Genomic DNA, 27788 nt, shown 5'->3' with positions numbered 1-27788 from the left:
ACAGTCCTCTCTCTGGGTATAGATGACTCTCTTCATCACAAGATTGTTAAAACTGGCCTCAATCATCTGATTGTTGAATGATCTGCTGTTCTGCTCACTTCACTTAGCTTCAGGTCATGTCAGTCTTTCCAGGCCTCTCTAAAATCATCCTGATGATCGTTTCTTACAGAACAACAATATTCCATAACACTAATATACCATAACTTATTCAGCCAATCTCAACTGATGGGCATCCAGTAAGTTGGAAAATACTTCTTATAGAAAATGAGATTTTCATTGGGACTATAAGAAAACCAAGAGGTAGAGATGAGGAAGGAAAACATTTTAGTCCTGGGATAGCCAGAGAAAAAACATTGAATGTCTTCATGGAACAATGAGACCATTATCACTGAATTAAATATAAATTGTAAGCAGACTAGAAAAGTGGTAGTAGTGAGATTATGACCTAAGTCATGAAGGCTTTGAATGCCAAACAGAAGATTTTATATTTAATTCTAGAAATCACAGGGAGCTGGTAGAGTTTGTTTGGATATGACATGGTTAGAACTGTTTTAAGGAAATCACTTTAATGGCTGAATTGGAGTTGGGAGAGATTTGAGGTAATCCGCCAACAGATTATTTAAGTATGGGATGATGAAGACTGGTATTGAAGTGGTAGGAGAACAGAGAAGAGGGCATATTTGAGAGATGTTGCAAAAGTGAAATCAATAGAGCTTGGCAACAGATTGGATACAGGATTGTGTACCATAAAATCTGCATCCTCCTTACATATATGATTGGAAACCATCTCTTTATTCAGGCCAGGGTTATACAGTCACTTCCTATTGCTCCTTTCAGTTCTGTAATCTACAAGGTACTTAAATTTAGCAAACACTTACTAAGTGCCTCTTTAATACAGAACACTGTGCTAAGCTTTAAGGAGATAGAAAATTTAGATAACATATAATTCCTGCTCTCATGGAGCTTACCTTCCAATAGGTGGTTACCATTGCTGTGGTTATAGTTGCCATGATTTAATTGAATAGTTTCATGGACCCAATTCATAACAATTTAATGCTGATTGGAGAAAAGTTTCTAGTGGAATACTCCAGAGAGCTGTGATTCACTCTCTGCAGAATGAACTTTTTATCAATGGCTTGTCTTTGATTGAATGCTTATCAAATTTGCAGGTGACATAAAGTTGAGGATAAATAATACTCTAATGTATTGGATTATGGTTAAAATTGAGCATTAGACAGAATCAAAAAAGATGACATTTAAGAACAGACATAAAATTCTTCATTTGAATTCAAAGAATCAACTTTACAATATAGAAGAGGCATGCTAGTTAGGCAATACATGAAAAAGGTTGGAGAATTTTAGTAAGTTTAAGTTCAGTGTTAGTCATTTAATATCAATGTGGCATGTAATGTCTAGAACAATAAAAAAAATTCCACTGAACTCTGTCCTTATTAGACCACATATAGAGCATTGTGTTTAATTCTAGAAGCCAAGGACATTAGAAAAACATCCTGAGAAGGATGGTAGAGGACATTGAAATAATTCCATATGAGGTTTGATGAAAGAACAGAAGAATTTTTGGTGGTGGTGGTGGTGGTGATGATGACCAGGGTGAACATCATGGTAGCTATCATATATGAAAAAGTGTTAAGTGTCTGAGGCCATATTTGAATTCAGGTCTTCCTGACTTAAGGGCTGGTGCTCTATCCATTATGCCACCTAGCTGCCCCTTTTAAACATATTTTTATATTAGTGCCAAAAAAAATATGATCAAAAGGGAGAAAAAAAAAACATGAGAAAGGAAAAAGGAAAAAAAAAAAAAAAAGCAAACACCAGAAAGGTGAAAATACTACACTTTGATCCACATTTAGTTTCCATGATTCTCTCTCTGCATGCAGAAGTCATCTTCCATCACGTCTATTGGAGTTGCCAATGGTCCTTTATTAAGTACATGTAGGAAGATACTGTGCACACAGTTGGGAATAAAAAGACAAATGTAATAGTCCTTGCCCTAAAAGAGCCTATGTTCTAATTAGTAAGATGACACCTAAAAGAGAGCTGAAAAGGAGGAGCAGTGTGGAAAAGAAAAAAGGTGGAATATAGTCTGGGGATTGTGAAATAGTTGTGGGCTAATCATAATTTGAAGGGCGCTTCCTCAAGTCGAGGTTCAGGGAGGAACTCATCAATTGGGAGAAGAAGCCAAAGTATTAGTATTAGTGCTTTCTGAGAATAAGACTACTTGAGTGAAGGTAAAGAGGTAATTTAGGAAGTCTTGGGCTATATGAGACAAAACACTAATACTCCTCAGATTTTGGTTCTCAGTTTCCCAATCTCACTCATAACAGTCAGGTAGCTTACTTGGCATAGATTGGAATAGCCATCTAGATTTTAATATATAGAAATACCTATTTTGAGAACATATTTGAAAGTAGAAAACTGTCTTTTTTTAGAGTGACTATGGCATCTTGCTACAGGCAGGTGAAGGGGAGTCAAAACATCATGGTGACCTCCCCATCCAACTGGTTTTCCATTAGGAACAGAAATAAAGGAATAATTGAGTCACTGTGAGGATCCCTGCCCAAGGGATAGTTAATGCAGAGAATTTCACCACCAGTGTTCTGTGTCTTGAATGACCCTCTTAAAGTCTGTCAGGATGGGTTCTCAGGCTCAGCTTGGATGGATAGAATTCAGCAACAAAATTCCATCAGGGATGCTGTTCCTCTTTTCTTCTGTTTATGCTTCTTCTGTCTGTCATTTGCTTGCCTGTTTTTTTTTTCTTTTCCTTTTCTCAAGTGGAATTTGTCAGAGACAAATAGTAGCACTGAAGTATCTCACCCTCAAGTGAAGTCTAAAACTTGGTAGCTCTTTCTCCTTTTTTGATGATCTCCAGAAAGATTGGGTACATTCATAATTTCAGTGCTTTAGTAAAATTTTAGTAAAAAGCATAATTAATGTGCTTTTTAAATGGTGTTTTAAATATTTGTGGAGCTTTTATCTAATTATTTCATTTTTGTCCATCTGACTAGGAATCCTCAGTTTAAATCATATCAAATAACATCCAGCATATCATGTATAAAGTTATGTTAACAGGTACTTTTTTTTGATAGTTTCATGTTTAATCACAGAATCTTCTAAATTACCCATCTAAAGGAAACTTTATTTAAATATTACTGATTTTTTTTTTTACTGCTTCAAATAGAACATGATTCTGTTTGTGTATGTAATTGAATTGCTGATTTGATTTTTTACTAGATGGATAAATACTTTTTCATATGAATCGGATTTTTAAAGATTTGTACTGAGTGGCATCTAATTTCTTTAAGAAGTTGTCTTTCTAGCTCTGGATTTGTTTAAACTTGTTTGGCCCAGAGTGAAATACTAAATTATCCACTGAACTAAGTAAATTTTTAGCTGTAACCATCACTGGAAATCATTCCAAGTCTAAGATTTAAGGGGGGAGGGGAATATTTTAAATGTCTGCTAAGTTCAAAACACTGTACTGTGATACAGATATGGGAAGTTAATATTTGACTATACCATCAGCCAGAAAGTCCTGAATACTAATCACAGAATGTTAATGAAGTATTAAGGAGGTAGCCACACCCATCGATCCCTTTCTGACTTTTTTTTTTTTTTTTTTTTTTTTTTTTTTTTTTTTTTGGTGAAATTAAAAGGAATAAATTTATGGGCACCATAAAGAGTAGATGAAGGGGGAGGGAAACTGTTCCCTTTACTGAAGTTGTGCTCCCTTTAAGAAACTATATTTCCTTTTGATCTGTAATCCCTTTGGAGTCTCAGCCCCTCCTGAGGAAGGCATATCCTCCCAGATAAGTTATCTTTCCGGGATGCCTGAGTCTTTGATTCAATTAGAAATCCTGGTCAAAAAGCACCCCTTTGAAATGTTGTTAATTTAAGATCTGGGCTGAAAACTGATAAGAATTTAAGCCTGAGAACCTTGGCTCCTGAAGTTCCAAGATTCCTTAAAGGGGGCAGTATCTGGACTTACTTGCAAAAAAAGCCCAAGTAATTTGTAGGACGCTTTTTGCCTGCTGAGAAAGCAGAAACCCTTCTCAGCACCAAATTCCACTTCCCCAATAGGACTCTGCCACTATAGAAGTTAGTTTCTTAGCAAACTGGTTTCTATCCAGCTGTAAACTTTCATTTTGCAACTAATAATTCGGGAATAAGTGAATTCTTTCACTTTAAAACTGTGGCCAATTAAAAGGGGATTTTTAACAACTGTTTTATTGCCACTAATCTCGCTACCACCAGCAATTGAGGACATTCAAACCTCATCATAGGAATTTAAGGAGTAGATCTGAACTAAGCAAGTCTGAGTTCAAATGCAGTCTCGGATACTTACTAGCATTGTGACCCTTGGCAAGTCACATAAATTCTCTCTGCCTCGGTTTCCTCAGTTATAAACTGGAAATAATACTTCTTAATCTAGCAAGATTATCATGAGGTTTAAATGAAGTAACATTTGTAAAACATTTAGCAAAGTATCTGACCACATTATCATGCTTCTTTAAATGTCTAACCTCTAAGGACAGATATCAGTTCTAAGCTAGGAGCCAGAAGTCTAACTAGAAGCAGATCCTTAAGAGAGAATTATCTCCTGTTCCTTCCCTTCCCCCAGCTATTTATCTCATAGAAAACACTGCATTTAGTACAGAGCAAAGACCATAGGCCGTATACAGACTCTGATAGAAGACATTTGAGAGCTTTAATAAAATTAAAAAAAAAAAAAAAAAAAAAAAGATGAAGATACTTGAAGTTAAACACAGCTTCAAGAAATGAAACCCCTAGTAGCTTTGAAGATAGTTGGTTATAGAAAGGAACAGACCTGTGTAACTGCAGAACAGAAAAGCTGCAGCTTCAGGAAGTTTGGTCACACTACCAAGAGAGCATGGATTTCCAGGCCTTACAGTACAGTATTGGAGTTGTGTGTTGTACCTTAACCACCATTGTACTCTGAACATTCTTATTATGGACACATTGTATATTGATGAGAGACTGTGCTCCAACTTACATAAGGACTATTTTGTACTTACTGTTTTTACTAAGACTCTTAGCAAAATCATTTACTTAGAATGACAAATTGTCGCTGTTAATGGAACTCCACCACCAAGGGCTAATGCTCTATAATATTAGAAGTGGGTACCCACCGTAAAACTCAAGAATACATAATTGCTGTCTGGAATCCCCAACTCATGAGTACAAGTTGGAGAATATATCTCAAAGAGGGTATTATGCAGCATCAAGTAAGAACTGATCCTTCCCCTTAAGGAACTTATATTTTATTAAAGGCAGTAAAACAAATACATAAATAATTATAATACTTAAAAGAATATATATATATATATATATATATATATATATATATATATATATATATATATAAAATACACACACATATATACACATACACACACACACACACAGACATATATATATATATATATATATATATATATATATATATACACACACTATAGAGAGAGCATCATAAATGGACCTTTGTTAGGAAGATCACTTTGTAAGCTGAGTGGAGATTAGATTTGGATGGGAAGACATTTGAGCAGGGAAATCAACCAGCTAGCTAATTATTATAAAAATCATCAAAAAACAAAAACAAAAACAAAAACCCCAAACTCAGATCTTTTCCTTGTCCCTTCCACATCCCCAACTCTATCACATGATAAACATTACCTGTCCACCACTAAAAGATTAAAGTAATACTTTACACAATCCATATGTATTCATTACAATTGGTTTATTGAAGAATAGGAATTAACAGAGAAGATGAATTACAGGAAACCAAATCTGAAGAGTGAGCACAAGAATACTACCAACACCACTTTGATAAATGTTTCCTTTTTGAGGAGCATGCTCCTTTGATTCTGTATAGTTTCTGTTTCTTCAGAACAGCTCTGTTCAGCAGAGATACAATTTGAGATTAGATTGCTCTTGCTTATTTGGAACTAGGCTCAAAAAGTTATCAAACTGTGCATATCCTTTGATCCAGCAGTGTTACTACTGGGCTTATATCCCAAAGAGATCATGTTTGTGGCAGCCCTCTTTGTAGTGGCCAGAAACTGGAAATTGAGTGGATGCCCATCAATTGGAGAATGGCTGAATAAATTGTGGCATATGAATATTATGGAATATTATTGTTCGGTAAGAAATGACCAACAGGATGATTTCAGAAAGGCCTGGAGAGACTTACACAAACTGATGCTGAGTGAAGCGATCAGGGCCAAGAGATCATTATATACTTCAACAACAACACTATATGATGACCAATTCTGATGGACCTGGACACCTTCAGCAACGAGATGAACCAAATCATTTCCAATGGAGCAGTAATGAACTGAACTAGCTACGCCCAGTGAAAGAATTCTGGGAGATGACTAAAAACTATTACATTGAATTCCCAATCCCTATATTTTTGCCCACCTGCATTTTTGATTTCCTTCACAGGCTAATTGTACAATATTTCAGAGTCTGATTCTTTTTGTACAGCAAAATAACGGTTTGGTCTTGTATACTTATTGTGTATCTAATTTATATTTTAATATATTTAATATCTACTGGTCATCCTGCCATCTAGGGGAGGGGGTGGGGGGAAGAAGGGAAAAAATTGTAAATGCTGAAAAGTTACCCATACATATAACCTGTAAATAGAAGTCTATTAATAAATAAATAAATAAATAAATAAATAAAGGATTGCTCTTGCTTATACAGAACAGAGAAGGTGCTCCACTTCTGATATCATACTTTATCTGTAAAGCCTCCACTCTTCAGAGAATTTTCAATGTTTGAGTTCTGATTGGCTAGGATATACTTATCTGGCTTTTGGCTAGTCTTTTCTGAACTTGTGGTTGGTCTTGGGGGCAATTTGTTTTGGGGACATATTAAAGATTCATTTACCTTACATACAGCTTTTTGCGAGGGGTAGGATAGAAGGAACTATTATGAACTGATTCTTATAATTATCCTAAAAATGATAGGTATTTCAAGGTGACTGGTATCTCAGGATGGATGGTCTCACCATCTTAGATGCTAATAAATATCTTTAAGGAAAAACTTTTACATTAGCTGCTGTTATCTTAGAGTTGAGAAGGAGGAGAATTTTTTTTATAGAATTTAGAAGAAAAGGGGGGGGAAACCACTGTAGTATTTGACAAGGAAATTTGAGGCCACAGAAGGTGTTTCAAGTAAAATGATTAACTTTTAATGTGCAATCCCCCCCCCAAAAAAAGGATCACAATAAATCATACTTAATACAAATATTTCTTTTATTCAGGAATTTCCCAAAATGAGAGATACACCTGCAGTCTAGATAGACAATAAGTAATAAAAATAACAATGCTGATAATAGTAATAATACCGACTTAACATTAGTTAGTCTTATTATAGATAGAAATTCATACCTTAGTATCACCTCAAACTTTGAGACTGGTCAGAACAAACAAAACAAGGCACTGGCTAATGAAAAAAAAAATCACTTGGAATAGATAACCTCTTTGTTAACTGTTTTAATCCTAGAAATGACCCCTTTTTTATTTGAATCTTTCAGACCCAGATAACCTAGATACTACTTTCTAACTTGTATTTTAGATATTTGTGTTTGTGTTTCATCCCTTATTGGACTATAGTGATGGAAAGATCTTATTTCATTTTTCATATCTCCATGACTTACAAGCCATTGATTTCATTCCAAACTCCCAAACTGTGTTTTTCTGTCTATTTTTTTTTTTTTACCATCTTTTCTTGGATCTTCCAGTTATCTAAGAGTGAATATGTTTTACCCTCTCTTTCCACATATTCCTTCAGTTGTCCAATCTTGTTTCTATTTCCACCACATTTTTTACATTCAGCTCATTATTGACACAGCGGCCACTACCTTAGTTGAAGCCCTTATCACATCTCATCTAAGTTCTTGCAATAGCCTTCTAATTGTGTTTCTACCTCAAATCTCCCCCATCTCCAGTCTATCCTTCATTCAGATATGAAACTGATTTTCCTTAAATGAAGGTCTAAGTGTCACTATCACTTTAGTAAGCTCCAGTTGCTCTAGTTTCAAATGTAAATTCTTCTTTTTGACTTTCACAACCTGACATCAACCTATTTTTTCAGAGTGTCTACATTGTTCCCTTTCCACACTCTTAGTCCAACCAAATCAGCCTTCTCCCGTATTACTCAAGTCTTCTTTAGATAAAGGATAATAGATAATTCTGTAGTACTGCATTCCCTTTTCACCTCTGCCTCATGGAATCTCTCAATTCCTTCAAGATACAGGCCAAATTCCACTTTCTACAAAAGACTTTCTTGATTTCCCCTCCCCCTCTTATTTTTATCACTTGGATTATACTTTAAGCCTTAACACATTGACAAAAAAAAGAAATTACACCCTGCTGGTTTAGCTTAGGAGAACCCATGATAATCCCTGTACTAAAATCAGACGTTAGAGTAGGACTTCTGTGTGAGAACTGTTTTTTTGTAAACTTCACTAAAGTCATGAATTAATGTTATGAGTACTTCAAGAAGAAAATAAGAAGGTACTGGATATGGCAGGTACCAGATATCATGTAATTGTCTCTATCTTAACAAACAGGAAATGACTAGTTACTGATGTGTGAGTCATTTTAGAATCAGTGCAATGAGACTGCAAACTAATTAAAACAAAAGTCAAAACCCACACTGAACCTAGAAGAAAGACTGATTTTAAAAAAAAAAAAAAAGATATAGGGGAATTATAACAGCCCTAGTCTGACTTACTAAAAAAAAAGGTATTAATGTGGAAAAGAAGAAAACTGATAAAGGAAAAGATGTTGATTCTCATTATTGCCATTTCCTACATAAAATTAAACATCGTTAAACAATCTATATAACAAGGAAAAGTAAACCCTTAATCTCTTTGCCAAGCAGAGAGATGTGACAGGATAGGGCAGCAAAGTCTGGAATATAAAAACTCATTTGCACAATATTATTGAGAATAATAGAAAATTAGGAATTGTATTTTCTCACAAAATTGCAGAATGTTAGAAATGAAAATGCAGAAAAAGATGGCTTTAGGCCCAGCTATGTCACATCATTTCAAGATTTCTTGGAAAATAAACTAGAAGAAAAACAAATAGACTGGAAAATGAAGCAGGTTTGCAAGTGTTTCTAAAATCTACTTTCATTGTTGTTAATAATAAAAACATTGTGTTTGTTTTTTGTACTTTAGTTACTTGTTGTGATATGTGGTAGTGAAAGTAGCCCCCTGAGATGATGGAAGTCAGGAATAAAAGGCCAGATGAGGTTTCCTTACTCTGAAGAACTCAGATATACTTCATATATTATTAAGCCTCAGGGAAGTAATTTTTAACTTAAAAATACTTTGCATTGTGTAGGTGGACATATGCTAATAGATATGTGACTCTCCTAAAGATTTCAAAATGCCTTATGGCGATTATAGGGACAATCTTAGTAGTAGTCATTAACTGTATGGCATGTATGTCTTAATAGGCAGAACTTAATATTCTAATGCTAGTTATTCTTATTACTCCAAGAGTATTGTTCTAGGTATTGTATATTGATGAAAAATGACCTATAATCCTTCCTCTCAATAAAGGGATATACAACACATACAGAAGTTATTATAATGCCAAGTACAAAATTCAGTACACAAAACAAGCAATACAAAGTGCTATATTTAGGGAATCATTATGATTATGGGTAAATCATTTCACTTTCTTGGATCTGTTTCCTTATCTTTAAAAATAAAGAGTAATACATTTCAAATCTATTCAAATCACCTGGCTCATTCCCCCAGTTTTGCCCACTAAGAAACTGAGGCACAGAGAAGTGAATTAACTTGTCTAGAGTCACAGGGTTTTAAAAGACATAAGACTTGAACTCAAAAGTTTTTGACTTAGATCCACTATACTTCCTACCATTCAATACTGAATGGTTGGACAATACTAGACTACATGCTTCTTTAAAACTGTTGATCAGAAACTTGTCCTTCCTTAGTCAAATGAAATTGATAGTAATTACAAGCCAAAAAGAGATTCTGGAACACACAAAACAATGAGCACCAGCTTTAGGAATGATTTTACTTGCCATGTTTACCAAGACATATTAACAGTAGCATATATTAAAAATCATTATGCCAAGCCTGTGTCCTTCTTGAAATAGTCCTAGAACATGTGATCAAGTTCAAAATGCTGCTTTGGAATTTATGAATGTGCATAGTGTAGGAGGATTCATTAGTTGCCAAGCTTCCTAAGTTATTAATAATTGCTTGCTGTTTTATACTTTCTTCCCCCTCCCCCCCCCAAAAAAAAATCAAAGTAGCATTTAGACTAAAGCCTTATACAAGCTTTGCTTGAACCATTTCTTTGGTCTGATATTAATGGAATCATAGCTTTAAATTGAAGTATTGATCTAAATTCTTTTGGTTTTTAGATAGGTAGAAATAGATATACACATGCATACACACACACACACACATACCACTTTAGGTACCATTTTATTTTAGTGAACATATGGATACATTTTCTTATTTTTGCTGAAATATCTCAGGCAAGAATAGTGAAGGGACACGTACTTGTATGCCCTTTTGAAATAAACAGAGAACCACACTATGCTGGTACCTATTCATGCAATATTCACCCTCTGCACAAGTCCTCCTGTTTTATTCCTTTCCATAAGTCACTTTGTATACTGTAACCCACATAAAGGCTTATAGCTTCAGTCAAATCTCTGCAGCCTTTCTTCTCCTATTTCTCAAAGAGAAGATATGAAATTTTACTGTTGTTGGCAGAGATTGATTTTGTAGTTACTTCCATGAATACATTGCACTCAATCTTTTTTTTTACTCCAAGCCTTGAATCATATAGTTTCTCTCACAGAAAAAAGTTCTTTTACCTGTTCTTCACATCATGAATCAATCATCTATCTATCTGTCCAGATCTTGGACTGTTAATATGTTGACACTTCACTCTTTCAGGTACATAAATCTTATTTTTACCAATAGTTACATCCCTATGGCAAAGACCTTATCTTGTCCCTCTTAATGTTTAGGCAAGTACTCTGTTGCTAAAGCTTAATATATACTATTAAAATGAAGCCAACACAGATTTCATTGAAACATTGAATTTTAATCCTTTGATTTGTCTCACTACTTTTATAAGGGGAGACTTCATAAAAAAAAAAAAAAAAAGGCTTGTGCTTCAAGCAAGAGATTTCTTTACATATAAGTCATCTTCTTCCTTTACTTTCTTTTCCAGTAACATCAGAGAGAGTGGAAAAGAAAATTCCTTATCCATAAGAACTTTTATTTCCCTATAGCGGAGATATAGTTTTGATAGCTTGAAAGCTGAAATTTACCAACCAAAATCCCTCTATTTTTTTATTTTATTTTATTTTTTTTAGAGCAGGGGTAGGAAATCTTTTTTTCTGCTAAGGACCATTTGGATATTTATAGCATCATTTGTGGGCCATTCAAAATTATCAACTTATAGAACTCAAGCAGTGGGAGGTTGCTGTATCTAGCTTTCATCTCATCATCACCCTGCATTGTCTTAGCAAATGAGAGTTGAATGTTTCCCACTCCTGATTTAGAGGAAGTGAAACATTTAATTTTGTTTGGTGACACTGAGGGGCAACCAAGAGGGGCTGCATAATATGCTCCTTTAGTGGTTATTGGCTGTTGTCCCTATTTATTTATAGTCTGTGTAACAACTGGATCATTGGACCTAAGGAGAGGGTGGGCATTTACCTTCTTCAATTTAGATGTCCTACCTCTTAGATCAATGGTTTACCATTGGGGATGGGGAGATACAGGGGCTGCCCTCCCAAAAGAGAAATCAGACTATTTTTCACATGTCAGTTTTTTATTCCACCTCTCTGGAGCCCTGAGGAAAATCATTTAAAGCTTAGATTTGCTGCATGGCTAGGGTCTCTCTAAAAGGTATATAAGTTACATTATAGCTAGGTATTTAGAAGCTATTTATTTCTTTCCCACAATAGAAATCCTCAAAACACAAAAGGCTCAAAGTGCATTGACAAAAGCTTTAAAATGATGTAATTATCAATGACTCACTAAAATATTTTCCTGAAAGTGAGATTTTAAATGTTCAACTTTCCCTTTTCACTTCACTGTCCATCCATCTCCCTCAAAATCTTTGTCTACTAGCAATCTAGGTCAGGGCTTGGGCTCTTCTTCCTGTCAGTGGTTATAGAAATGGTGCAAGGAGATAGTGTAGCTCACATCCAGTGACAAATTTAAAGAACTGCATTGTCTGTTCAACTCAAAAGTTTGCCTCCCATGCTGAAAATATTGGGTTCACTGTTTACCATTATCATTGATAATAACAACAATAATCTAATTTATATTTTAATGTATTTAACATCTAGTGGTCATCCTGCCATCTAGGGGAGGGGGTGGGGGGGGTAAGAGGTGAAAAATTGGAACAAGAGGTTTGGCAATTGTTAATGCTGTAAAGTTACCCATGCATATAACCTGTAAATAAAAGGTTATTAAATTAAAAAAAAAAGATAATAACAACAATACTAGCCAGCATTTATACAGTGCTTTAAGATTTATAAAACATTACACATTATCATTTAGCTCTCACAACAACCCTGTATAAGGTGGGTACCTTAACTTACCGAGGGTCACATAACTTCTCAGTGTCTGAGACAGGATTTGAACTCAAGTCCTAACACCAAGTGCAGTGATCTTATCCACTTTGTCACCAACAGCTTCTCTGTTTAATCACTTGCGCTCATGGAAAGAAGTACAAAGCAGAAAAGACCATCAAGTCCTTGAGATCCCTACTTTAAATCACCTACATAAGCACATGCTGTAGTAGCCTTGTATTAGCAGCCATCCTAGATTTGGAGGGCTGGGGAGCAATAAAGTGTCCTTTCCTACCTGAACAGGAAGTCCAGAAGAAAACTTCATGGAATCCCTACATGATCAATAGAGAAGAAGAGGAAACACTAGAGACTAGAGTCATTGTTGATCAAGGAAATGATTTGGCATGAGCTGTAGATTTATTTGTAAGCAATATTATTGAAAGACTAAAAAGAGGGCTTACTAGTTTCTATTTAAGGTCTTCTTATAGCAATGAATAGAACATGGACCCTGGAGTCAGAAAGACCTGAGTTTAAATCTGACCATAGACACTAGCTGTGTGATCCTGAGCAAATCCCTTAACCCCAATTGACTTCCCCCCAAAAAGAAAGAAATGCATATATATGTATGACATATTAACTATATGTAGTCCTCTATTACAGTCTCTCAGAAGTGAATTCTCTGAATGTAAGAACTATATCTTTTCTCAATATTATATGATTCTTAGCCTTCAAGGAAGTATTTAGGTATAGATATCCTGAAGATAGGAATCCCAAACTTGATAGGAAGATCAATCTAAGATTGCATGGAGGTAGTAATGGAAAACATCCTAAACTGTCTTACATGGGGGAAAATCTTGTTGGCAAGAAAACTAGAATATGAGGAAAACTTCAGTAAGTTTAGCTGAAGAAGAGTGTTAGTAGATAAATTCTGTGGAGATCTTATAGAAGGTTCTTAAATTCTAGGTAGAGGAGTTTGGATTGAATTTGATAGACAAGTAGTAAATTTATTTGGAAACGGTAAAATTGGAAGAATAAGAGAGAATTTCCTAACTGTATTTCCTAAATTATAGCTAGTGACTTCCTATCTTGTTAGAGAGCTGGGGGAAAAAGTACATTGAAAAGAATGAAACAATAACAAAGAATTTGAATAAAAGGGGGAGTGCTATAAGCTATCCTTCAAACTAGTTTTATCATAGAATCTGCAACTCTTGGGAGTTTTTCTTTTATTCTCCACATTTGTTTCAGGGAGAAACTTAAAACCATCAAAAGTGCAGCAAATGCTAGCTAGCTACATTGATCCCAAATGTTTTCTACTTTCTTTTATTCAGGTCTGATCTTAGTTATTGCCTTATTCAGTATGTATTTAAGATCTATATTGATATAGTAGCTGTATTGACATCCCTCTAGTTGTACATCATTAATATTTATCTTCAGTAAACTTCTTTCATATAGAGTAAAATGTCCCAGGGAAGGTTTAATAAAAATTAGTTTCTATTATATGTGCTATCTTTTTAAAATAGCAACTTGCAGAAGAATGACTTAGCATGTGAAATAGACAAAAATTGTTATTTTTATTGTTAAAAATCACTGAGTCAGAAAATGTTTTTGAGTATCTAATAAATGTTCATAACTGCTCATTAAAATAATAATAACAAGATTAATAATGAAAATAAAAACCATTATATCTGTAACTTTGTAAATGTATATATTTGTGATTTTAGTTACTTGAACATATATGTACATATATTCGTATATTTAATTATAAGCACTCATTTTTAATTAGATTAACAGGCAGATTGAATCACAATTTTTTTTTGTGGTAAATGTTTTGCTTTTCTAAAGTAGAACCTATAATTATACTCAGTTGAGTTGTATTTCATTGTGGGTAAACATTTTACTAACCAGTTGGTAGTGGTCATTTTACTAAATCTGAATTTTTTTTTTTTTTAATTTAACTAGCCCTCCTGTTTGAAGATATCCTAAGTAGCACAAAAACTAGGGCTGCTGAAAGATTTTTAGAATCTGTAGTAGGATCTGTAGCATATATGTGAGCCAAATTTGGTTTTAAGAAAAGTACTATTGTTAATTATTAGGAGGCAGACGTAAATCTGTGGGAAATTATAAATAACAAAATTCCTTAGTACAATGGCATGATTTTTTTCTTCTTTCTACATGCTAAAGTCTCATAGATGTAAGGATGACTCTCATGCTCTGTAATCAAGATTTTTTTTTAACAACCCATTTCTGTTTTCTTCTATTTTAGGAGATATTACCCAGAAAGGGTATGAGAAAAAAAGGTCAAAACTTCTGTCTCCTTACATCCCACAGATCCAAGGTAGGCATTATTCTAGTGAAAAATGCTTTGACTTTTTTTTTTTTAATTATTATTTTAATACAAAATAAGAATAACCTCTTGTCTTAATCTGTTCTCACACTGATTTATTCCCCACCAAACATTTATGGAACAACACAGGGCTAAGACAATGTTAAAGCATGAACTCAAAGACTCGGGCACATAGGCAGATATATGTGTATATGTGTGTTTGTGTAGTAAAAAACAGAACTTTCTAAAGAGCTCAGACAGAGGAGGATCCTAATTACAAAAAAAAAAAAAAAAAAAGGATGTTAGATACTTACCTTTTTTGACATTTATTTTTTTAAAACTGAAGGATTGGCTAATCATAAATACACAAAAAGATTTATTTTTTTTTTTCCTAATAGGGAACCTGTAAAGGACTTAACCATTTAGTTGAGTTCATCAGATATTTATTAAACTCTCACTTTGTGGTAGATACTTGGTGCTAAGCCTTGGGGGTTCATCAGTAGTTATCATCTCACCTCAGGAGAGAGTTGCTTGAAGCTAAAAAACAGTGACTTTACCCAGGATCTCACAGCTAGTAAGATGTGGGAGCTTGCAATCTGTCTTTACCATCTCCAAATAAGACTAGCTCCAAATATGTTCCTAAAATTACCCAGCAAAAAATAGTCCAGTATTTTCCTTAATAAATCTTTTTTCAGTGGTAATTACACTTGCCGTAAGGAATTTCATTCTTCTAACTACTTTTTTTATAATTAAAACACTTGTCTGTCTTCAGTAGACTTGGAGAGAATAGGCAGCTTATTTCCTCCAGGGTGTTCTTCTGAATTTAGATCTTTCCTCAGTTTTTTCCCCTAAAACAACATTTACTGAAGTAAAAACTTAATTTAAAAAAATTTTTTTAACCATTGCAACAAGGCACTTCTGTGCACTTAGAACAAATACATTATCAAAAATTTCTTATAGACAAATGATATATGATTTGATAATTAAGTGCTGATGATCATATGCTTTGAGTAGTTAGGTGGCACAGTAGAGAGCACTTTAAAAATAAACCCAAAACTTTATCCTTTATTTTAGACATCTGAATTTTTTTTAATATATCTTTCTTACATAAAGCTATTCCTTATAGCAAAAGGAACAAGAACCAGTTCAATAAAATTAGCTTCTTTACATATATACAGTCTTTAAACTCTGCAGAAGAGGGGCATATTTCTTCTCAGAACTCTGTTTTGGGAGAAAGTTTGGGCATTATGTTTCCTTAATATTCAGTTTCATTTCTTTTGCTGTTGTTTCCATTTATGTTGTCATGGTCAGTAGGTATATCATTATCCTAGGTTTTGCTTCATTTTCCATCGATTCATCCAAGTATTCTGCTTAGAATCCCATAATTTTAAGATCACATAGATAAATGGCAGAGTCTGAATTTGAACTTAGTTTTTCTGCTTCTAAATCCAAATCCATTTTTATGCCTGTACTGTGATACTGCTTTTGAATAGTTATAATTATTCAGAAATTTCCCCTTCCATTTTATCCAAATCCACCTCTCTACAACTTTCTCCCATTGCTTTGCCCTCTGGAGCTAAGGATAACAATTCTAATCCTTCTTCAAATGTGACAGTCATTCATTCCCTACCAAGTCTTCTGTTCTCCGAGTTTGCCACCTTTATTATCCTATTCTTCCATTCTCTTTCAGCTAATGCTCATATGATCTGATCTTAAGGCATTTCCATCTTGATGGAAAATCTCTCTTTTCCACTTATCAACATTCTTCCTAAAATGTTGTTTGAGCAGGAAAGATGTTGCTTCTCTTAGTAGAACCTTAACATAAGCATTAACTTTTTTGGTTACCATGCAGTTTGAGTCTTCTTGAATTTGTTTTCCCTCAAGATCATAGAGATAGAATTTGTATTCTGTTACATGCATGTTATTTAATTTTTCTTAACATTCTAATCTTCCAGCATCTTTTTTGGACTGCAATCAAGTGTGTTAATTCCCAGCTTATTCTCATTAGCAAATTTGATAAGGAAGCAATTAATACTTTTATCCAAGATCATGTCATTGATAAAAATATTAAAAAGTAACAAGCAGTGCAATGGACAGAGCATCAACCCTAAAGTCAGGAGGACCTGAGTTCAAATTTGGTCTCAGACGCTTAATACTTCCTAACTATATGACTCTGGGCAAGTCATTTAACCCTCAGCAAAAAAAAATACTTCATATTACTGATAATAAGGGAAATTAGTAACTGAGTTTCAAATTAGGACATTTACCTCTCCTGTAGTCCAGGATAGCCTCTGGATATCCTCTTGCAAATTTCCCAGACAGTTAAGCATTTCAGCAATTCCATTTTCTAGTTCTTTTAAACTATCAAGAGCAACTTGGTGCTCCCTTTTATTATTTTTTCATTTTTCTTGAGTGTTGACTTCTTAAAATCCATTTGTGTTCTGTCTTTTGCAGTCTAAAGATCAGTCTTGGATGGAGAATACAGACAACATACAGATTGAGCGCCTTTTTTGTAGCTATCATTGCTTCCCTTTTGTGTTTGTCCTCACTTTCCCCAGTATAGCTTTTAAAAATTCCTTTTTTTTTTTTTTTTTTGGTCCTAGTTTTTCCTGCTTAAATTCAGTTCTTTCTAAGCTTGAGCATAACTGATACTTTCAACATTGTGCGTGGTTTTGTGTTCATCCTCTGATATCTGTTTATTTTTTCATTTTCAGTACATGTCTTTTTAAAATGTGAATTGTTTGGTGTATTACCTATGTACCCATAGCAATCTTTTTGGACAGTGTCACTTTCTCCACCAGGTTTGTTTATTTACTTATCTTCAGAACCTTATTTTTGAGATTTTTATCAAAACACATGTCCACATTGACCTTGTTAAAAAAAAAAAATTGTCTTATTTTACATTCAGAGTTCTTCATCTCTCTGTCAGGAAGTGGATAACTTATTTCATTGTTAATTCTCTGGAATTCTAATTGGTTATTACACTGATAAAAGTTCGGTATAATAGTATTCTGTTACATTTATTTACCATAAAAGATTGGGAAGAAACAAAGAATACTGCATTTAGAAAATTGTGTCTGAGCTCTTCATGACACTATAAACCTTCTGTCCTCTATTATCTCTGGAAGTCTGCTCAAGTTCATGTTCATTGCTTCCATGACACTATCCATCTCATTCTCTGACATCCCCTTTTCCTTTTGACTCCAATCATTTTCAGTCACTTCCTAGAGAGTCAAAGTACCCTCAAATTTTGTTCCCTCATCTTATTAGCTGTGGAGTCTTGGGCAAATAATTTCACTTTTCTGGGTTTCAATTTCCTTTTCTATAAAATAAGGGTGTTGGGATCCTTACAAAGTGTTAAGTCATTAGAATTGATAGAGACAGTAATTATCTAATTTATCATCATTCAGTATGATTGATCTGATTCTACAAGGAGATGTTATGGGCCAGAACTTGAAACGAGGTACTAAGTGGAATTGAGGAGACAATGTTTAAATCTAGTTTAGAATTGATTTAATCCTACAACAAATAATGGTTTCCCAGTGATATAATGATTAGTGTGTACTCAGTGTACAGCAAGAAGCTCTCAGGGCCAGACACAGAAGCCCACTCTTGGAGGCAGAGACAGATTCATTCCATATTCCACCTTTGTGTTGGTTGGAGACATTTGGAGGGAGCTAGGGGTGTGGAAAGGAAAGCAAGCTGTACAACTTTTTACTATGCTCCTAGCTTCCTCTTTTGTTATCCCAAATTGTAAATGTAAAAGCTCAAGCAGCCTGATGGTATTTAGAAAGGGAGGGATTCTTGGGCCTCCTGAAATAAAGGAGTACTGGCTAACATAGTTAAAAGGCTATCTGCCTTTGAATTTCCATCAAAAATAGGAGCTGGAAGTCCACTATGTGAGTGGACGTACAAGATATAAATCTTACCTGGATGCTTTCTCACTTGCTCTTGAAGTTCCTTAAAGAACTGATATATATTAGAAGCTGCAAATTTTATTTGGGCTGTGGCAATTCTTTGTACCACACCTACTGAATAGACTAAATCAGATGTTATATTTATATCTCCTTGATAATAAGTAAGAGCTAGAATGATTGCATACAATTCGTTCTGCTGAATGGAATGAAAAGGAGTTCTGACAACTCTCTTTATGGTTAAATCATGAGAGTATATAACGCAAATATTTTGTTTGGATGCATCTGTAAAGATAGTTGGTCCTTTAAGAGGAACCTTAGAAACCTTTTCTTCAAAAATCCATTGCCAATTATGTAATAGGCTGGTTATCTTTAATGGAGACCCATGTGCAAAATTTGGAGCCATGGCCAATAAAATTTGCCACTCTGGGATGGTCTCGCAGAATACATTAATTTATGCGTTAGTATAAAATGTATATTTTGTCAAGTCTTATCCCAGACAATTGTACTGCTCCCTTAATAGCCTTTAATAAAATTTTAGCCACAAAAACTGGAAACTGAATGGATGTCCACCAGTTGGAGAATGGCTGAATAAATTGTGGTATATGAATATTATGGAATATTACTGTTCTGTAAGAAATGACCAACAGGATGATTTCAGAAAGGCCTGGAGAGACTTATACGAACTGATGCTGAGTGAAATGAGCAGGACCAGGAGATCATTATATACTTCAACAACAATACTATATGATGACCAGTTCTGATGGACCTGGCCATCCTCAGCAACGAGATCAACCAAATCATTTCTAATGGAGCAGTAATGAACTGAACTAGCTATACCCAGAAAAAGAACTCTGGGAGATGACTAAAAACCATTACATTGAATTCCCAATCCCTATATTTATGCACACCTGCATTTTTGATTTCCTTCACAAGCTAATTGTACAATATTTCAGAGTCTGATTCTTTTTGTACAGCAAAATAACGTTTTGGTCATGTATACTTATTGTGTATCTAATTTATATTTTAATATATTTAACATCTACTTGTCATCCTGCCATCTAAGGGAGGGGGTGGGGGGGTAAGAGGTGAAAAATTGGAACAAGAGGTTTGGCAATTGTTAATGCTGTAAAGTTACCCATGCATATATCCTGTAAATAAAAGGCTATTAAATAAAAAATAAATAAATAAATAAAATTTAAAAAAATAGGAAAAAAAAAAAATAAAATTTTAGCCACAATCACTGGGTAAAAGAGTAAGGCTTTGTTCCGGTTGTGCTGGGAGGTTCATCCACTCTATCACACTGTCTCCTTGATGAAGGACTGTTGTGGGTGCCTCTTTTGTAGCAAAAACTGATATTTCCAAGAGTTTTTGAGTAACTCTTTCAATCACATTGGATAAAGCCAGTTCAACTTCTCTCAAAGCCTCTTGCACTTCTTTAGTAAGCTGGTGTGGTGAATTTAAAGCAGTGTCTCCCCTTAAAATGTCATAGAGAAGTTGCAATTGATTGGGAGTTAAGCCTAGCACTGGACGTATTCATTGGATATCTCCTATTAATTTTTGGAAATCATTTAGGTTGTTCAACTTCTCTGTTCTTAAAGAAAGCTTTAAGCTGTAAGCACCTTAGGATATACTTCATATCCTAAATATTGCAAAGGAGCATGCCTTTGAAATTTTTCTGTAGTGATATGAAGTTTGTAGTTTCTTAGTGTTTCTATGATCTTTTGTAGACATACTTCTAACATTTGTTCCTCAGGTGCACACCCCAAAATATCATCCATATAATGTAACAATATTACTTTTGGAAATGCTTTTCTTACTGGAGTAAGAGCAGCAGCAACATACATTTGGCCCATAGTAGGGCTATTTTTCATTCCCTGTGGCAAAACTGTCCATTCATATCTTTTATAAGGCTCAGCTAAATTAATGCTGGGCACTGTAAAGGCAAATCTTTTCATATCCTCCTTATCTAGAGGGATAGAATAGAAACAATCCTTAATGTCTATAACCAAAGAAGCCATTCTCTAGGCAACTGAGCAGGAGATGGAAGTCCAGACTGAAGAGTTCCCATAGTTTCCATCTGTTCGTTTACTTTTCTTAAATCAGTCAAGGTCTTCCATTTTCCAGATTTCCTTTTTATAACAAATATTGGGGAATTCCAAGGACTTAGAGAAGGTTGTAAGTGTCCTTGGTCAAGTTGCTCTTGCACTATATCTACTAAGGCCTGAATTTTATCTCTTATTAAGGGCCACTGTTCTACCCACACTGGTGTATCAGTTTTCAACTGCATAGGAACTGGTGAGAGTGCTGGCAGGCCTTCAACAGCAGCCCTGCCTAAAATGCTGAAGTACTTAATTGTAATCCTATCTGCTGTAAAATGTCTCTTCCCCACAGATTGATGGGGATTTTTTCAACCACAAAAGGAGTAAAAACTCCTATTTCATTTTCAAATATCCATCTCATAAGGGCAGCACTAACTTCTGCTGCTATTGATCCTCCTACACCAGTCATGTAGGTGTCTGCCTTAATCTTTGACCAGTGACTAGGCCAGCTGGCACCTCTAACGAATGTACGATCTGCACCTGTGTCTACCAATCCTTCTAACGGTATTCCATTCACATAAATAGTGAGCATAGCTTGGTCAGCTATCACAGCTGCAGTCCAAAATATTCTTGGACTCTTCTGCTTGAAGTCAGAATCTGGGCAGCTATCATCAGATCGTCTATTAGGGGTATGTAACAGTACCCTACTTCTCCTGGTTGATAAATCACAGGTTGTCTACCTGTGTTAGTGACTGGGATATTAACTACAAATTCTCCAGTTTCCCACATCAGTGTATGGATGAACACTGTTTTATAAGCACTCTCAGGAGATGAAATGGTAAAGCCTACTACTGTGCCTGAAGGCAAAGGATCCATATGCCGGACAGGAACAGATTTCATCTCTCCAGGAGATATCTCAGTAGTCTCTACTGCATACAACTCTGTTTTTCCTAATTGCAATCCCTTTTCCCCCTTTGATTGCCTTTTGGCTGATTGATTGTATAATCTCTTTCTTCCATCTGATTGCCTTTTGGCTGATTGATCATGTCTTAATATTGAATTTCTGAACTGAACTTTTAGAAACTGTAAAGTACATATGTCCTTGATTCTCTATGGAAAAAGAATTGGATCCAGATGAGTGGAAATTAGTAGGAGAGCAACTAGGTGAATACTAAATTATAATCCAAACTCAATGGAGTGGAAATTAATAGGAGAGGATCTTTGTCAATTCTGCAATAAAAATGGACTGGACTCAATTTCCAAAGACACACTTAATACATATAATTTAATACAACTGGCTGTAAGAAATTATATAAGTGTTAGAATGAGGAAAAAGAAGAAAGAGCAGGAAGAGGAGGTGCCAGCTAAACTAGGTGAAAAGGAGGAAGAATCAGATAAGAATGGAGTTTAGTACAATTTTGAGTGTGATACTTCACAGCAGGAGAAATTTGGTCATTCCACATCTCATGACCCTCCCCCCTCAATTAATCCTTCATCAGTGGAGGAAGAAGGAAGAGGCAGAAACACAATCAGCATCTCCTGTGAAGCAGAATATGACAAGATTAGAAAAGGTATTGATTAAGGCAAAAAAATGAAGGAGAAGATATATCTGATTTTATAAATGCATACCCTGTGATCGAAGAGCTTGACTCTTAAGATCAAAAAGGGAGAAAATGCACTCCTTTTAATTTGGAAAAAATTAAGGATTTGAAAAAGGGATGCACTCTTTATGGGGCTACATTATCTTATGTGAAGATGTTACTAGATAATTTGTCTTATGAAATCTTAACCCTGAATGATTGGAAATCCATAGCTAGGACATGTTTAGAACCTGTACAAAATTTGTTGTTGCTTTTGGAGTTTCATGAATTATGTAGGATTCAAGCCCAACGCAATAGACAAATAGGAGCTATTATACAAATCGCTTTTGACCAACTAGCTATTGAAGGTCAGTATGGAGAGAATTCAGAACAAATTTATTATCCCTTAACAGTGTATGAGTAAATTTCTAAGGCTGCAATAAAAGCATGGAGTTCTCTCCCTGGACAGAAAGATGGATGTAAAGCCTTCACAAAAATAGAGCAAGGTCCCAATGAACCCTTTGCAGATTTTGTGGGACGTTTGCAAACACCTGTAGCAGGAACCATTGGAGATAATGCAGCTACAGAAATAATGACCAGACATCTGGCTAAGCAAAATGCCAATGAGGTTTGCAAAAGAATTATATGGGGACTAGACAAAGATGCTCCTTTAGAGGAGATCATAAGACACTGTGCTGTGGCACAGTGTGCCCACTGTGGTGGGCACAAAAGCTTATTATATCCAAATTATGATGAACATGGAAAGACAGGGTCCTTCTTGGCAAAGGAATTCTAGAGCAACGTGTCGATGTTTTCAGTGTGGAAAAGTTGGATATTTGAGAGCCCAATGCAGATACAGAGATAGCGTGAGAGGACAGGGTGAGAGAATAAAACCCAAAACCCCATGTCCCGAATGTAACTGAGGCTTCCACCGGGCCTCTGAATGTAGATTGACACAGAAAAATGAGAGGCAGGGCCCAGCCCCAAGATAGCAATCCAAAGATAGGTGGGGCATGATGGCAGCTGAGATTACACCCAGAGAGTCTTTAGAAGGTCAGGACTCTGATGTGATCAACCAACATTAAAACAATCAGGATTACAGTTGGGGAGAATACAGGTTTTTTTTAACCCAACAGGGTAGTATCCAGTACAATCAGCTCTAATGTGATTGCCAGATGATGATGAGAAATCCCAAAAGTGGTAAATAGAAGGGAGTTAGATAGGTTAACTGCCTGGGAGAGAGGGTTTGCTTGTATTTCCACAGATGGAGAAGGAATCAGATGCGTGCCAACGAGCCGTATTTGCCTTGTCCATCAGAGAGAAACAGAAAAAAAGAAAAACCTCAAAACAAAGGAGCAAATTTAAGAAACATCTGACTCTGAAAGAGCATGGCTGACAGTGAGACTGTTAAAGAACTTTAAAATCTTCAGGAATCATTGGATTCTCTAACACAAGATGAACAAAAACCAGCAGGAATCATTGGATTTCCTGAGATGAAAAATTGTTGATGAGACTATTGCAGTACTTCAAAGCTTACAGGAATTATTGGATTCCTGGCACATGAACTAATGGACAATGGATTCCTTTTGGACTATTTCTAGGACTTATGGACATGTATAAATTCTCATGTTGATTCATGTTATTTATTACATCACTACTAGCCTGTATTTATTGCTATGTGCTTATGTAATTATGTGTAATATCTCCCATATTGATGGATTTATGTATACCTGTTTCAAATGAGCTCCTTCAGAAACCCACTAATCTGATTTGATTTCCCATTTCCTTTAGTGTTTTCATCTCTCTTCCTGAGATGTCAGGGAGAGTGTGACCACCTTCTTTTTATGGTGTTTTCACTTGTTTTTTTGAGTAGTCAGGGAAGGCATGATCACCTTCTTTTTGGGGTTCTCACCTCCTTGAGAAGTCAGGGAGGTCATAACCACCTTTATGTTCTAAATCAAAAGAAAGTGGGAGATTTTGGAATCCTTACAAAGTGTTAAGTCATTAGAATTGATAGAGACAATAATTATTTAATTTAGCATGGTTCAGTATGATTGATCTGATCCTACAAGGAGATGTTATGGGCCAGAACTTGAAACAAGGTACTAAGTAGAATTGAGAAGACAGTGGTTAAATCTAGTTTAGCATTGATTTAATCCTACAACAAATAATGGTTTCTCAGTGATATAATGATTGGTGTGTACTCAGTGTACAGCATATAAGCAAGAAGCTCTCAGGGCCAGACACAGAAGCCCATTCTCTGAGACAGAGACAGATTCATTCCATATTCCACCTCTGTGCTGGCTGGAGACATTTGGAGGGATCTAGGGGCTGAAGCTCAAGACTGTGAAGGACACAATAAAGGACTGGATTTTAATTCCTGGCTGCGTTTGAAGTGATTATTACTTTGAAGTGAAACTAAGGCTGCCTCCAAAAACCTCCCCAAGAAACCTGCTCCCAGAAAGAATCATTATATATTATAAAAAAGAAGAGAACACCACATAAGGGTATTGAACTGGATGACTTCTGAGTCCCCTAGATTTATGATCTTATGATATCCTAACTCTTTTTCTGTGATTTAATTGAATTCTTCCAAAACATAAAATTCATTTTTAGCTTTTATCAAACACACATTTTATAGTTCCTTGTCAGAAGAAGGCAATAATGACTTCAAAAATTGTTATTTCTCTATCATTAAGATCCAAAGTATTAATCATAAGAAAAGATAGTTATGTTTGATAATACAACTACATTTCATTTAGGGAAGAGAGGAAGACTGTATGTAGCACTTATGTCCTTCATCTTCTAGTTCTCATTTAGGCATAATTGTGACACCTAGTGGATATAGAGGATACATAGAAAAACAAAAATGTTATTAGCAAATTAAAAACACCCAAATTGTTTTTTTTCTATTTTTTGTAATATGAAAGATCTTTACTCAAATATACTTCATTGTTTCTGATACTTAAGTTTATGATCTCCCAGAGAGAAATAAGTAAGAATAGTTTTATGAGACCATTAAAAAGACTTCTTTCTTTAAACATGTTTTTATTTCATATATTGAAAAGACGGCTTCTTAACTCAGATAAGAAAAAAATTGTTACACCAATTCTCTTTGATATAAGGGAAATGGCATAAATTCCAATACTGGAAACTGGGTGGCTGCCCATCAGTTGAGGAATGGCTGAATAAGTTATGGTATATTAATCTAATAGAATATTATTGCTCTGTAAGATATTATTGTTCTACAAGAAATGATCAGCAGGATGATTTCAGAAAGGCCTGGAGAAACTTACATGAATTGATGCTAAGTTAAGTGAGTTAGAACCAAGAGAACATTGTACACAGTAATAACAAGATTATGTGATGATCAACTGTGATGGACTTGGTTCTTTTCAATAATGAAGTGATTCAGGCCAATTCCAATAGACTTGTAATGGAGAGAGCCATCTGCACCCAGAGAGAGGACTGTGGGGACTAAATGTTGATCACAGCATAGTATTTTCACCTTTTATATTGTTTGTTTGGTTTTTTTTTCCTTTCTCATTTTTTTCCCTTTTTTATCTGATTTTTGTTGTGTAGCATGACAATTGTGGAAATATGTTCAGAAGAGTTGTTTAACCTGTATTGGGTAATTTGCTGTCTATGAGAAAATATTTGGAACACAAGGTTTTACAAGGGTGAATGTTGAAAACTATCTTTGCATATATTTTGTTTTTCTTTTCCTTTTTCTAGTAAATTTATTTATTTCATTATTTATGAGTCATGTTGGAGAGAAAAATCGGAGCAAAATGGAAAAACCATGGGAAAGACTTAAAAAATAACAACATAAAAAAAGAAGTAAATATAGCATGTGTTGATTTTCATACAATTTTCTGAGTTCTTTTTCTGAATGTAGGTGGTATTTTCTGTCCAAAATGTATTGGGATTGCTTGGATCATTGAGCCACTGAGAAGGACCAAGTCTAGTTGATCATCGCACATTTCTTGCTGTTATTGTGAACTACATATTCTTGATTCTGCTTGTTTTACTCAGCATCAGTTCATGTAAATCTTTCAAGGCCTTTCTAAAATCAGCTTATTCATCATTTTTTTTATAGAACAATATTCCATTACTTTAATATACCACAACTTGTTCAGTCATTCCCCAATTGATGGGCATTTACTCATTTTCCAATTCTTTGCTACTACAAAAAGAACTTATATAAACATTTTTACACATGTGGGTCCTTTTCCCTCTTTGGAGTATAGACCCAATAATGATACTGCTGGGTTAAAGGATATGTACGGTTTTATAGCCTTTTGGACATAATTTCAGATTGCTCTCCAGAATGGTTGGATCAGTTCATGATTCCACCAACACTGCATTAATGTCCCAATATTCCTACATCCTCTCCAACATTTATCATTATCTTTTCATGTCATCTTAGCCAATCTGAAAGTTATTTTAATTTGTATTTCTCTAATCAATAATGATTTTGAGCACTTTACACTATTGTGTAAAAAAAAAATCATTGAACATGAAGAAAACAAAAGATTGTGGGGAGATTGTGTGAACTGATTCAAAGTAAAGCAGTTTGGATCAGGATGTAAATGGAAAGAACAACATCAATAAAAAGAGAATGCTTTGAAATTTTAGTTCCTAGTCTCTCACCAAAAAAAGGAGTGTTTCTTTGCTCAAGTGTGAGACTATGTGTGTGTGGTGCAGTGGATAGAGTACCTAGACCTGAAGTCAGGAGGACCTGAGTTCAAAGTCAACTATAGATGACTTAAATTTTGTCATCTAAAAATTTTCTGTTCATTTTCTTGTACTATTTATCAATTTTGGAATGACTTGTATTCTTATAAATTTGACACAGTTCTTTATATATATTAGAAATGAGAACTTTATCAGAAACACTGGCCATAAAGATTTTTTCCCTGCTTTGTACTTCCTTTTTTATCTCGTTTCTGTTGGGTTTGTTTGTGCAAAACCTTTTTAATTTAATGTAATCAAATTTGTCCATTTTGCCTTTCATAATGTTCTCTAGTTCTTCTTTGGTCATAAATTCCTCCCTTCTCTAAAGATCTGATAAGTAAATTATCCCTTGCTCTCCTAATTTGTATATGGTATCATCCTTTTTGTGCAAATCACATACCCATTTTGACCTTGTTTTGGTATTGGGTGTGAGATGTAGGTCTGTCTTTGCATGTGTTTTGAAAATGATTATTTTTTTTTAAATTCCATAGTGAATTATGTGGCCAAAAGATATAAACAGTTTTCAAAAGAATTGTGAACTGTTAACCATTTGAAA

The 27788-nt window shown here is 34.8% G+C and overlaps 1 protein-coding gene across 2 annotated transcripts in view; it reads left to right on the top strand.

Annotated features, from left to right (window-relative positions):
- The window catches only part of DIP2B (disco interacting protein 2 homolog B), a 196289-nt gene that overhangs the window by 60689 nt on the left and 107812 nt on the right, over window positions 1-27788 (top strand). Inside the window, exon 2 of one of the 2 annotated variants that reach the window (XM_031937900.1) lies at window positions 14900-14971. The exons of the other annotated variant lie outside the window; for it this stretch is intronic. Within the exon in view, the coding sequence (XP_031793760.1) occupies window positions 14900-14971 (72 nt within the window). The remainder of the gene's footprint in view (window positions 1-14899; window positions 14972-27788) is intronic. 2 annotated transcript variants of the gene reach the window in all.

This window comes from Sarcophilus harrisii, chromosome 5 (genome assembly GCF_902635505.1).
Source record: "Sarcophilus harrisii chromosome 5, mSarHar1.11, whole genome shotgun sequence".
Lineage (NCBI taxonomy): Eukaryota > Metazoa > Chordata > Mammalia > Dasyuromorphia > Dasyuridae > Sarcophilus > Sarcophilus harrisii.
The sequence above is the reverse complement of the archived record's forward strand: the minus strand, read 5'-3'. Positions and strand labels throughout refer to the sequence as shown.